The sequence below is a fragment of the Balearica regulorum genome, chromosome 3, assembly GCF_011004875.1.
Source record: "Balearica regulorum gibbericeps isolate bBalReg1 chromosome 3, bBalReg1.pri, whole genome shotgun sequence".
NCBI lineage: Eukaryota > Metazoa > Chordata > Aves > Gruiformes > Gruidae > Balearica > Balearica regulorum.
In genome coordinates this window covers 105,250,871-105,264,883 of record NC_046186.1, presented here as the reverse complement: position 1 = coordinate 105,264,883, position 14,013 = coordinate 105,250,871, and the positions used below count along the sequence as shown (strand labels likewise).

Below are 14,013 nucleotides of genomic sequence, written 5' to 3'. Positions count from 1 at the left end.
AGCGCGGACGATAAAAGTTCGAGTGCACAGTCAGTGTCCAGCTTGACAAAATACTGGCAGCAAATGCATTTCTTTTAATATCTGGGCTTTTATTAAAAGCAATGTTGCAGGAAAAGTATGAACTGTGTAGAAATACATGAGTATGTGAAATCCAGCCGTTTGGGTCGACTCAGAGAAGAAGGGGGAAATGGGTGACTGGAGGCAAAGAGCTGGGGGAAGGGGGGGTCAGCAAATGGCGGCACCTCAGGTTGGGGTGGGTGTCCTGTGCTGTTTGGCCGCCCTGGGGCATCTGCCTGTGCTGTCTGCTTGGTACAAAACTTGTCAGACCCCCTCCAAGAGCTTCCTGCTTGTTGGCAGGGTTGCAGGGAAGTCACTTTGTGGGGCACCTGGCTATGAGGCAAATATGACATCATAGAATAGTGACAAACTGGAGTGGCAAATGCCACTGTCATCACAGGTCTCTCCTGGCAGGCAAAGCAAAAGCCTTGGCTATTGATTTCCCCCAGGTCCCCCCATCCAGGCTTGCAGGGATCTGGAGGTTGGACTTACAAATTGAAATTTTTAGGATCAGTGTGCCAAGACCAAAGTCCCAGCAGGGGGAAGACGGGGAAGCTCAGACTTGGGCATTTCTGAGAGATTTGGACGATGGATTACTGGAAGTACTACATCAACAGCATCCTGGCGGACAGGAATGTTGAAGATGTGGCTATCATAGGCCTCTTTGACAACCAGTGCGTGTGGGCGGCCAAGCCAGGAGGGCTCCTCGCAGCCATCTCGCCTCAAGAAGTGGGCTTGATCGTGGGCCAGGATTGGAAAACGTTCCTGGTAACAGGAATCACCGTAGCTGGCAAAAAGTGCAGTGTGATTCGTGACAACCTGCTGGTGGATGAAGACAATGTGATGGATGTCAGAAGCAAGGGCAGTGACAGCAGATCCATCTGTATTGGCAAGACCCCCAAAGCCCTGATCTTCCTCTTGGGCAAGAAGGGAGTCCACGGAGGAGCCCTCAACCAAAAGGTCCACGATATGATTGTGGGCATGAAAGTATGAAGGAAATAACGCTAAAGAGACAGACATCTGCCTGACCACAGGGGTGCAGTTGTTGCTGCAGCAGAGAAGGGAAATAAACCTGATTTTGTTGCACATCTGTTTGCCTGCTTCTTTCAGGTGAGGGGTGCTGGGCAGGCAGCAGTGCTGGGACACTGTCTACCTGACCAGCTGTGGTGCAGAAGAGAGTAACATCTACATTCCTCATCAGGACAGTATTACTTGAGTGGTCTCCCAGCCATCTTGGGTGATCGCTCCCTGTTACTCTTATTTTACTGACGGATTTTGGGGTGAAGGTCTCTGATAAGATTAGCTTTGGGAAAGGGCAGGAGGGAGGACAATCCCTTTGCCCTCTTGTTCACCACTTTTCTGTTTAAGTCATGCCCTAATGCCATTCATGGGCTTTGAGACCTTTCTACATTCTACAAGTAGGCCACAACATAAGGATAAGCAGAACTTATTGTTTATTTTGAATTTGCCTGTGGAACAAGCCCAGCTTGTTCTGGAGATTAACTGTTGATCAGCAGAGCCTTGTGCTGCTGTTGGACTACATGCAAGGCACGTGCAGAGATAGTCTGCCACCTGCTCACCTTCCATGTCATTGGAAACCCCTACTTAACCCCAATTTGCTCAGTAAAGTAGTGTTTTTATAAGTTACTTGTCTTGCATCTGTGACACGGGGATCCTCTGAAGGTTGCTTCCTTTTCATCCTGCCTAGTCACTGAGTCCCTGGCCTCAAGATCACGGGTCCCTGTAAGCCCTCCCAGACACCCAGGATGACATGGAGTTTTGCCAAGCACTGCAGATTTCCTCCTCCATTCACCAGTACAACCCTCCCATCCTGCTCCTGCTTGTAACCCTAAATGGCCAGTTTGAAATGGGGCAGAACTGGTACATTTGAGAGGGATCGACACAAGAAATACTCGAGGGGTACCTCCAGCAGGGCTGATCCCCTCACACACAGGCTTTCCTCGCTCCATGGATCCTGGCAGCTGTGGCAATAAGCCTGAACCCACCATACGCCGTCCCCGCTGCAGCACAGGTGGGCTGTGACCACTCACCCACGGTGAGACACCCCATCCTCCATACCCCTGGGATCCCCACACTGAGCCAGGTAAATCACAGGTGCTAAACTGCTTGGTCTGGTTTGACCAGACCTACCCCACCACTTTGAAATCATTGACCCACTGAATCAAAAATAATTACTTGTGATGACTTTTATGACTCTGCCACAGACACGAGAGGAGAGCCAGCCCTGCTGAGCAGACTGAGAGCCCTTGCATGCTCTTTGATAACTGTTCATCTTCTCATTTAGCACGGAATCAATATTTTGTAATTTAATTGAATTCACACAGAGATCTTTAATCTGCAGCTGCACCCACAGGAGCAGAAAAACACTGTAAGGGGATCCAGGCATCTAATGTATTAGCAAATGTTCGACAAAACTGCAATGACCATCTAATTAGTGAGCACTGTCTGATAAGCCATGTTTATAAGCATGAATTGAAACAAATTAAGTACTAAAGGGATAAAAACACAAAACCACAAACTGGTTTTAGAATCTAACAATAAAAGCAATGCATCAAATGCAATAAATGAAAAACTGACCACGTTTTTAAAAAAGCATGGGCATTCCTGACGCACATTGATGTTATTTTCACGATATTAAGGCAAAAATGAGTAACTATCTCCTGTGAGTTCTTGAGCACTAGTAGTACTCTCCGCTGTGCAAATCACAAAATGCAGAAAGCTTTTGCCCTCTAAACTTCAGTCTATGAGGCCTCCAAATGACAGGATTTGGAATAAGGGGAGAAAATTTTGGGCGATTTACTGCTTGCTCCCTTCTCCTGGGTGCCAGAGAAAATAGGTCTGGAGTGTATATATACTTTAGCAGCATGAGAATTTGGAGAAGTATGGACCTGTATAGTGTGACAGTGTTGGGAATAGCTACAGCTCCTCCCTAGTTACACATTATGGGCAGCACAATGGTGAACCAAACCAGATTCTGCCAGTTTTAAGGCTTGTTAACTGAATTCAGAAATAACTCACCTTTCCTTATGACTACCTATTAATTTAGAGAAAATATTTCTAAATCCAAGAAGGACCTTAAACTTTCATTCCCTAAATCTACAAGCCTGGATGGAGCCTAAGGAGATTTTGTTGAGACCAGCCCTGAAAAGCAGCTATTACCTCCAGCCCTGACTCTTCTTGGAGACTACAGTGTGAAGGAGCTTAAAGAGGAGTAACAGAAGGCGGCAGTATCTGCATAATCTCTTCTCTCCTGCTGTGATACAAGGAACGTAAAATTAGAAATAGCTGCAGAGAGCATGGTTGTGGCTTAATGTTTCAGGTCTAAGCCTGCAGCCTTTGAGAAAAGCTCTCTTCACCCATACCTCTGGACACCCCTCAAAAAGCCTCCAGTAAATAGCTTGACCGGCAGGTCTGTGTGACCCTCCATCCCAGGCAGACTTGTGCTTCCCTAGGAGCCACCAACTCCTTCTGCTGTAAAACAATGTGAATAGAGCCATTCAGACAAAATGTAGGTCCTGCTTTTGTTACAATCCAAACATAGCCTCTTGCCTGACAGAACTGTATTTGCCAGAGCAGGCACGGTAAACCCACACTTAAAAGGAAACGACTGTGTTTTCAATTGCTTACCACTTCATCAGACTTCAGGACAGATGTGCTGAAACTCTCTACACCAGGTCCTTACCTCAGGCTGAATTTGCGTAAAATGCATCTGATCAGATAGAGGATTTGCAGCATCAATCCCACGGCAAACTGGGGCTAGGCTCTCTCAGGCATAGACATGGGTGATGCCGCCTTATCTTGGAAAAGCATGGTGTCAGCTGAGAAGCATCCACATGACAAATTTTCAGGTGGAACAGATTTTATGGAGAAAGTAATGACATATCTGCCTTCAGGGGGCAATTGGAGATCGTTATTCTAGAGACAAATTTAGACTCTGTCTTAGAACAACGGCTCAATCAGAGGTCCAAGAAAGGTGCACGATGAGGAAAGATTCAAAGAATTTTACTTGTTTCCACTGAAAAAAAAAGACAAGTGACTGAGGATTTTGTAGGTCTTTAGTTACGTGGACAGTACTATAGTTAGGAAAGGCATAAAATACTGTACCAAGGGGGTAATTTGGATGGACATTACAAAAAAAAAAAAAAAAAATCCCAGTAATAAAGACAGCAAAATGCTGGCCTAGATTAGGTGGCAGGGTGTTAGGATGGAGCTAAATGTAGGCTGGGCTTGTCTCAGTGAAGGAATAGGGTCAAATGCCCACACCTGGGATATCCCAGTTATTTTTCCACCAACTCTCTGATAATTCAGCAAAAGGCAGGGATGAGGGGATGACATGACTGAGTATGCAGTCATCCCATGCTGATTTCAACAAGATATGATAAAAATTGTATTACACACACACACAAATTATATCCTTCTTCCAAACTTAGAATAAACAATAAATTCAAAAGATTCCCTCATAGAGAGGAGGGGAGGATAAAAGCATTGCTGTTTCCTCTTTCAGTCTTCAAGGAAATCATAGTTCAGTGAGTCATGCGCTAGAAATGAGCTCAGTAAAATCTCAGGCGAATAATTGGCGATGATAGAATTAAAAATAGAATCATTAATGATAGATGCCTTTTAATGGAGCCAGAGCAGTGAGAGAAAGGGATCTTTTTTGTGAGGCTTTTCCTATGCAGAGGATCCATAAATACATAGCAGCCAGACATATCGGTAGGCTACTTTGTTCACTGTCCAGTCATATAGGAAGATGAATTGAAAATTGTCTTTTTCATCTAGTCAAATGTTCAACTTCAGTCTCTCTAAATCCACCAGGACACTACAGAAATAGCTGTTCCAGGCAAATGTTCGGCCCAGTATTAACTAATGCATTTACATTTTCTGTAAATGCAATTCTTCAGGTGAATATACTATGAGTCAGGCAGCTTTAGGAATTTGAGTAGTCAGGGTAGAGCTGCATGCCATCTGGGAGAGCAGGGAAGGGCCAAAGGAGAGGCTTCAGTGGGGAGCAGCGCGTTTATTCTGCTGCACAAGGACTAACACACTTCTGCAGCTACGGTTTAGCAGGCATCACAGGGGGAGGATGGGATTCACCGAGGACAGGAAAGTCCCCACCCTAATTCGGGCACAGCTGAAAAAGCAATCCAATGCTAGCTTAGTGTCCCAGGAAAGGAAGGAGCAAGGATTGCTTTATGGGCAGCAGCAGTAGGGGAAAACAGAAAGCATCAGGAGACAAGCACAGACGGCGTGCTGGAGCTGGGTGCAAGGCAGCTTCTGCGGGGGTCATTCCAGTCTGCCGTCCTCCATTCCTCCTGCGTTTGAAATGACACCTCCCGTCTTAAGCAGCTGGGATTTCTCCAGTGGAGGATAACATTCAGAAACAAGAGGTGGCCGTGGCTGGTCCACTTTCCTCCAGTGAAGCATACTTCATGAATGTTTTTAGGGCACAGCAAGAACCTCAGGGCAGCGAAATGCATTTTTAGGTGTTGAAGGAAGAAAAAAAAACAAAACAAAACAAACAACACAAGAACAACGTTGCTATGCCTTTACATTTGAAACACTTGCAAACGGGAGGCTCGGGGTAGGAAACACCAGTACACCGAGCCACACATTACGCTGCTGGGACCCACCATCCTGAAGATGGGTCCGGACAAACCGGGAGGCCAGCCTAGGGGAGGGCAGCAATCCCTGCAGGAGATGAGACAGAACAGCGAGGCAGGCTGACGAGGCTGGAAATCTGCTTTTTTCCCAGGAGATGGCACTAAAGGACAATTGCCTTTCAGCCGGCATCGTGCAATGCAATGGAAGCTTTGCTGGGGGCCAAACTGCTCTTCAGGCAGTTTGCACTGCCGCCTTCGCAAGTCGCTCCTTGTCAGAAGCAAAGGTTTACTCTTCGCGTCTGTGCTTTTTGGAAGGGTGAGGATATCTGTCTTTTACATCTCCATACAGTAGATAAAGACAAGCTTTCTGCTCATCATAGCAGGATCCCACTCGTAGCCTCGGAGAGTCACCCAGGCTGGAAGGACCCCAGGAGGTCTCTCCTCCAGCCTCCTGCTCACAGTAGGGTCAACATGGAATTCAGACTGGGTTGCTCTGCACTTTGTACAGTCGTGCCTTGAAAGCCTCCAGGGACAGAGACTACCCAGTCTCCTAAGGCAACCTCTTCTCATGCTTAATTATCATATTAGTGATTTTCTTCCCCCTTATATCTGGCTGGAAACTCCTGTTTCAATTTATGATCATTGCCCCTTGCTGTCTGGCTGTAGACCTCAGTCAAGAGCCCAACTCCATCCTGTTGACAACCCCTTCTTAGGTATTACAAAGCTGCTGTCGGGTCCCTCCTAGGTCTTCTTCCCTCCTCCAGCTAAAGGAGCCTAGAGTCCTGAGCCTCTCTCTTCTCGTAGGTGATGCAGGATTCAGGAAGGAGCACCACCCTCTTTGAGCTCAGGCTAGACTTCACCCTGAAACAGGCCTAGCAGTCTGATAGCTCTTTCCTACAAGGAGAAGGAAGAGGAGAATTTGCTTCCATTACTTCCCTTTAATTATCTTCATTAATCTACAAGCTCTTTAGATTCTCTACTGCTCCTTGAAGAAAAAGGATTTCCAAAGCAGACTGTACAGGTAACTGCAGCAACTTGGTACAGATTTTAGGGCCAGTTTTGTCTCAGAAGAGGCCAGTGCCTATCTAACAAGGGACTCGGCATACAGAAAAAAAGAGACAACTGGTTTTATAGCACCCCAAGACAAAACCTGCCCCCTTGCCAGTCTTACAGACAGGCAGAGGGCAGAAGGGTCACTCATCCCTGAAGTGACACTTGGCCTGGGACTGGCAAAGCCCTGGAAGCACTGAAGTGACGTGGTATGGCTCTACTCAGTTATACCACTTCAAAAGCAAGCTGTGCCAGAGTGCTTCCTTGCTGCTAACGTTGCAGGACAAAGGACAATAGCTGTGAGTCCTCTGCCACTTCCTCAGAGCTTACGGTAAGCCAGAGCAGTAATTAAATGTTCTGGCAAAACCAGCAGAAATAAGCTTTATTCTGCTCTGTGACTCATTGAGCAGGCACAAGGAATAGCCAGGCATTTAATGGAAAAGTGACTTGCCAGGCTGTTCATTTCTGAGAGAAGCTTGGATGAGTTGACTACTTCTCACCATTCTTGCATGTATTCAGCTTCCTGAACTTACTTATCCTGCTCTTTGTCATAAAACAATGTGAGAGGTGGGTAGAAATCTGAAGGGAACCAGATAGCACAGTAGCACACCACCAAAAACAAAAACCTGCGTGGTGAAGGGATGGTAAAGGTGCCAATCAAGTGCCTGAAGGGAGGAATGCGTTTCATCCAGCACCAATATTCACCACATTTGTCAACAAGAGGGTCAAATGTCCATTTTATTCCTAAAAGGAACCTGGAAGCAAGCTGCAGACAAGCCCATTTTAATAAAAGAGCCTGCTTGCAGGTGTGGGTTGAAAGCTCTCCCTGCTGGGGTGGCTCCTCCAAGGCCAGCCTTGCCAAGAGCACATAAAGCCTGTGCAGAAGCCGAGTGTTCATGCCAGACTGCCCTCCTGGCTTGACATGCCGTCAAGCCTGCACCGGGGAGCCCAGCCTCCTCACCGTCACCGACGTCTCGCTCTCTTCTGAGTCACTTGCAGACTTCCAGCACAATGGCTCTGCTTCAGACGGAGGTTGCCATTTCTCGTCCGCTGAGCGGGATGACCTGCCACGCGACGCCGAGTGAGTCGGGGAATATTTCCTCTTGTCTCTCACAGCACCGAGACGACGTTTCGCATCAGCGCTGCAGGATCTGCTCTGTCCCACCTGTTTGCATCGTAGCTAAGCCAGATCTGGCACAGCAGGGACGCTGCTGTGATTGACAGGAACTACAGCCCTCTGCCATCCACCCTGCTGAAAAATGAACTTCACCCCCCAGATTCAGATTTTCTAGGTGCTGCCGTGTCAGCTGGGCTGGTGAGAGTAGCAAACCCTGAGGCCAAGGCTTGGCCTTGCACAATGGCTCCACCAGCTGAGAAGTCAATTACTGCTCAAGGAGTACTGATAAGCAGCACTAATTGGTAGCCTTGGTTGAGAACTATCAGTTCAGTGAGGAAGGAAAATAGTCTGGCATGAATCACCAGCTGTTCTACAAGAACAGCATAGCTTGCTTGCTTACTTTCTCTTTCTTTTTTTTTTGGGGGGGGGGGTCTATACTTTAGAAACACCGTTCAGCAGAAGCTGACTCGCCCATATACATCAAGCTTTTCTTTTCTCAGGGTCACACAGAGACAGCATTTACATATCATTCCAGTTCGGTACGGAGAGCAATCAGGTTATTCCCTTAAAGTTGCACCAGGCGAACAGAGACCTGAGGTCAGCAGGCAGAAGTCTGTGGTAACCATTATGCTGAGTGGTTCCACAAGCTAAAGTTCATGTTTACCTCTGCTGAAAGTCCCTGCACTGAATGGGTTGGACCACGGGTGTTGCAATGAGGGAGCAGTCTTGCTATTCAGGGGACACACGGACAAATAGATGGACACTCATTTCACATAGAAAAATGGAGACACAATTCCCCCCTACATTGCGATAGTAACTTTAAAAAAACTGTTAATGACTCATGCTATAAAATATAGAGTGGTGGAACAAAATTTGAAGTTAATCCCAAAATATGCAGGCTGGTGTGGCACGCGGGCTTTAGGACAGCTCTGTTGGCACTGCAGAAGACACAGCAGTTATCAACACCCTCTGGCACCCTGGTGGGGCAGATTGGACAGACAGGATGGCCCCACAGGGAAGCTCAAGAGAAACAACTAAAGGCACGAAATCAATGAGCAAAATCCCTTTGTGGCTCTTCCTACCCCAGCTCGTGCCGCCTTAGATCCTCTACAGCCTCATCTCCGCACCTTGCCCTTCCTGAGCATTGCCATACGGTCGGGGCTACAACCGCGTGCGTCCTTCTAGGCGAGGGCTGAGGCCACAGCCAGAACAACACGGGGAAGTTTACACTGCAGCTTCCCCTCGCTGCTCGGGCCACCGCTGAGAAACACCTTCTTTCTGCGCTTACTTATGCGTGTAGGGAAACACAAGATGTGGATCGCATTACTTTCATTTACAGTCCAGATAGAAATGAGCATTAAAAACAAAAAACAAACACCCACCTTTGTTTCATTTGCTACATTTAAAAGAAATACAGTGTGGTTCGCTAAGACGTGTGAACCCATTCACTCAAAAAAGGAAAAAAAAAAAAAAAAGAAAAAGCAAATTAACAGTGTTTTTTTCCCAGGTAAGTCAACTCCTTGGTTACAAAAACACTATCAAAACTAGGAGGAGCTATAATACAGAGAAAGTGCCCGCAAGGAAATCATTTACTACTACCACAAAAGACTAACAGAAAAAAAAAAACCCAACACAACCAAAACCTACAGAATTTTGAAGGCCCATAAACCCCCTTGTTCCTGTGTCATCAATACAAGATTTATATCCCTGGAGGTGTGACATAGAAGGTCCTCCATCCGCACCACCGAGCTGAGCCATCTGATGTTGACATTCTCTAGCTACAACTTCCACCTACGGAAATGAAGATGGAGCTGGCAGGTTATTTGGCTCCATTCTTACACAAAACAGTTGTACATTTTTATACGAAATGCTGTATGTAGTTTTTCTCAGATGCAGCTGGTAATCCATTTTCTTCTCCGCTGACTACCACAGAACTGGGTGTTCTTACAGCCCCAGCTTCTAGAGTCAGGTATGTCAGATATAAACTTCATTTTCAGTTAAAAAAAAAAAAAAAACAAAAACGTATGCAGGTTTGACAGCAGCAGAGGAAAAGTTTAAAGTATTAATCACAGTGACCCTTTAATGCCCCAAAATCAGAAGACAAACACACCTCATTTTCTTTCTGGATTTTTACATCAGTCTTAAGATTTAAAGGCTCATTATTTCCAGTGTTTGAAATGAACAGACGTGATGCAGCAAAGCTCTCTGTGTCTCAGATCATAGTCCATTTATATCCAAATATATTTTTAAGTATGCTCACAATCTTAACCCTCTCAGGAAAAAAAAAAAAAAAGACATCAGAAAACCAAATACTACCTTTTCCTGATCCCTTGTTATCTGTTTCCTCCACTGCTTTGACAATTCCTCTCACTAGCCAGACCCAGAACTCCACATCCCCCCCCCTATTTTCCTTCATTTCTCTCTCCCTCATCTACTTGCTTTTCCATCTGTCCTTGGCTCCCTTCCACACATAGCACAAAGCTCTAGAAAACCAACTCACGTCCAAGAGCAAACTTCAGCTCAATTATTTCCCCATCCTTGCATTTCTTTGACCCGATCTGATTTCATAAAGCGCTGGAAGTTTTTGCAGAGTAGAGCACTCAGTCCAGAGGAAGGGGCTGGCGGAGGTGCTCGGGGCTGGGATTGTTTGTCCGAGAGGTTTCTCAGATGCAGGTCTCAGATTTAATTCCAAGAAAGCAGCAATGGCCTCACATCCTCCCCGGTGGGGTGCACGGAGCTGCGCTAGCGGATGAAGGATGCCACCTGAGCTGCCACTCCAAAGGGAGCAGAATAAGCCGTTGCTAATCCTTGCAGGCCAACCACCAAGTAGCGGCATCCCTTCTGCAGAGCTTTGCCGACGTTCTGTGGAGAGAGACGGGAGAAGGGGATTTAAAAAAAAAAAAGAAAAAAAAGAAAAAAGAAAAAAAAAGAAAAAAAAAAAAAGAAAAAAGAAAAAAAAAGAAAAAAGAAAAAAAAAGAAAAAAGAAAAAAAAGAAAAAAGAAAAAAAAATAAAAAAGAAAAAAAAAGAAAAAAGAAAAAAAAAAAAAAAAAAAAAAAAAAAAAAAATAAAAAAAAAAAAAGAAAAAAGAAAAAAAGAAAAAAAGAAAAAAAAAGAAGAGAGGTGATAGAAAATACCTTCACATAAAATCGTTCCGACAGCCAATGTCTCCAACCCAGAAAATTAACTTCTCCCACAGCTAATGAGGGCTTGAGCATGGAACAACATTTTACCATCTATTTTTATATAGCAAATACACACACACAGAGCATGGTTAAAGCGAACGGATGCAGCCTCCGCAGGAAGCCAGGCTTTTACATGGGCTTCTGTTCAAGAATAAAATTAGTTTAAATTCGTACCTAGTTTGTAGAGGTACGTGTTTACCCCGCACACACGTTCTAAGTATATTATTAACTCTTAAAAGCACATAAGCTGTTAAAACTAGAGCTGAACAAGAAGGCAATAAATCACTGAGAATACTTCCATGGAAATTTCATTGCTTTTTGTCAAAACAAGATTTTTTTGGACAAAATAAGACTGTTTTGACCCACTTTCACATCTGTAAACATTCAAGAACTCATCTGTGTACTGCATTAGAGATAACTTGCTACAGATAATTTAAACTAAAAACCGTAAACTAATTTTAATTTCACTCTTGCTAGTTTTTGCTCACATGGCTGGTCATGGCCGGGGAATTAACGTCATGTGGTCAGTTTGGGAGGAATACGAGAAGTAACTGTTAGTAACACTTTATGGTGGCTTGGGACTAGATCAAAATCATCTCCTGTTTCCAGTGAAAAACACTGAAACAGAGGATATACTTTTAAATCTGTGAAATGCAGTCAATATCTATGATATTCCTAGGATTTCTTAAAGCTGGATTACAGTGGTACGGGCACGTGAAAACCTTCAGCTGTCACGATGCCACTACATAGCTGAATTTTGCTGTATTTACTCCCATGGAAACTTACTTGAAGGGAGTTAGGATGGCAAAATAAAAAGGCAGCTGGAGCCCAGGGGCAGAGCCTGAGGATAGAGGTGGCGCAGGGCTTTCCCTTCCCACATCTGCCCTCGTCCTACTATGTCACACTGGTGACTTCATTCCTCCTCCCTGCAATGTATCCATACAACTTACCTACCCGGACCTCACCAGTGCTTTCACGAGTTGCTCTTTACTGTCAAAGCTAAGCTGGCAAACCTTCCCCGTGGGGGTGTTGTCTGACCGACACAAAAGGGAACATCCAGTGTCCAAGGACTACCTGCTGCTTGAAACGCTAGTATAAGCGCCCTTATACCAACAGCACCTACAGCAATAGCACATCAGCGAATTTATGAACTGCTGCGATGTAACCATGCTCACAAAACTGCTCTGTATAAATCAAGCCTACGCTGGAAGCTCTTTGGACTTGAGACTGCTTCATACTACAGGTGGTCGGAAATCCCAGCGTTGGAAACTTGAAGTATCAAATCCATCCCGGAAGAACGGAATAGTCGATTCGTCTCTTTAGGTAGCAGTAGTATTTGTGAAGAGGCTCACGACTATGCTGTCAGCTGTAAGTTCTTGTGAATTTTAAAAGCAAGTAAGTTTGCCAAGCTAACCGGCATTTTCTGCATGTCAGACATAGCAAGCATATCTTTACCAAAATCATCATTTTTTTAAAGAACGCAGTAGAAAGGCATGTCTCGTACTGCCGTCCGTAATCTCTCCAGTAGGAGAAGATTCCCGACACCAGACAGGTTTTTTCCTGCTAACAAAGAAACTGCTTTTTGCTACAAATATCCAAGACATAGCTGAGCTGTGTTTAAGTGCCATGAACACCAGAAAAATAATTGAATTCTTCCAAATAGGACTTTTGTAATCAAAGGCACCACCCACCCTCCAGGGATAAAAAACCCCAAACATCCAAATAAACCACTGGACTGCAGGACTTGTGACTTTCCACACAGGAAAGCAGAAGAACAATTTCGCTCCAAAATAGTAGTTATACAATGAAGAACACGTTGCATTTTTCTTTTAACTCACGGCAGTGATTTTTTCCGGGAACACTAGAAGGTAAACTGGAAAATGAGCGTCCTGGAGGGATGTTACTGCCCTTTCTTTCGGTCACTTCAGTAGAAGAAAGAGAAAGGCAGGCCAATTAACTGGAACTTTTAAGGAATGGTGTCAAAACAATGACGCCGAGGGAAATGCCGAACAAAGAAAGGCAAAGTACCCGTCACATGGATCAGCTTAGTGTCGTTTTCACTCCGAAACAGCAGATTTTCTACTCTTTCATCCAGGCGAGGGGTCCGCGTCGTGCCTTCCCCGGCAGGACCGGCTCCTCCCCGGCAGGAGCAGGGGCAAGCCAGCGGCCTGACCCCCGCCTCGGAGCCACGCACCGACGCCCGAACTGCCTGAGGGACAAGCGGGACTTCGAGAGCCCCTCGGAAAACTCGCTACCCGGACCCCGCTACCCGCCCACCCTCCCCGCTCCGGCTGCCCCGGGCAACGGCGTCGGCGGCCGGTCCGGGAGCGCTCTGCCCTCACCTTGCCGTACTTCTTCAGCCGTTTCCCGTAGGGCCGCTTGCTGCCGGCCCGCGGCGGGCGCAGCGGCTCGTAGGAGTCGGGCAGGAGGGCGAAGCGCACCTTCCTGGAGGCAGCGCCCTCCTCCTCCTCCTCCAGCGCCGCCGCCCGCGGGGCCCCGGCGCTGCCCCCAGCCGCCGCCGCCGCCGCCGCCGCTTCCTCCGCCTCCTCCTCGCCGGGCAGGATGGAGACCTGGTCGTCGCCGGGCCCGCGGCGGGAGTACCTGCCCCTCGCCTTGACGCCCAGCCGCGCACCCACCGTCATGGTGCCGCCGGGCGCCGAGCCGTCTGCGCGGACCTCCGGCCGCTTCCTCCGCCGCTGCGCCACAGGTGTGGCCGGAGGCGGCGGCTGCCCCCTCCCCGGGGCGGGACGGTGGCGGGAAGAGGCGCCCCGGCCCCCGCCGCCGTGCGGGCCGTGCCCGTGGAAGCCGGCCCGGGGCGAGAGGTGGCAGAGCCGCGGCGTCGGGCACCGATTCCGCCACCCCCGGCCCTGCCGCGGCTCTGGAGCGGAAAACCGTGTCTCGCCTTGCTGGGGAAGCGGGGAGTTGCTGAGGGAAGCCCGGGTCTCGCCCCCCGTCAGCTCCGGAGGAGGGAAGCCCACCCTGTC

General features: G+C 47.2%; 2 protein-coding genes across 2 annotated transcripts; one reads left to right on the top strand and one right to left on the bottom strand.

The window, feature by feature from the left end:
• The first annotated feature begins 246 nt into the window (after positions 1–246).
• On the top strand, positions 247–1,050 carry PFN3 (profilin 3). The gene has a single exon (XM_010298964.2). It carries the CDS (start codon positions 646–648, stop codon positions 1,048–1,050), a length of 405 nt encoding a protein of 134 aa, XP_010297266.2. The 5' UTR covers positions 247–645.
• An 8,107-nt stretch (positions 1,051–9,157) lies between these two features.
• C3H1orf115 (chromosome 3 C1orf115 homolog) lies at positions 9,158–13,785 on the bottom strand. Its single transcript, XM_075749310.1, has 2 exons — positions 13,372–13,785; positions 9,158–10,707 (listed from the first exon to the last, which is right to left on the bottom strand). The coding sequence occupies exons 1-2, from the start codon at positions 13,669–13,671 to the stop codon at positions 10,588–10,590; spliced, it is 420 nt and encodes a 139-aa protein (XP_075605425.1). The 5' UTR covers positions 13,672–13,785; the 3' UTR covers positions 9,158–10,587.
• Positions 13,786–14,013: the final 228 nt, after the last annotated feature.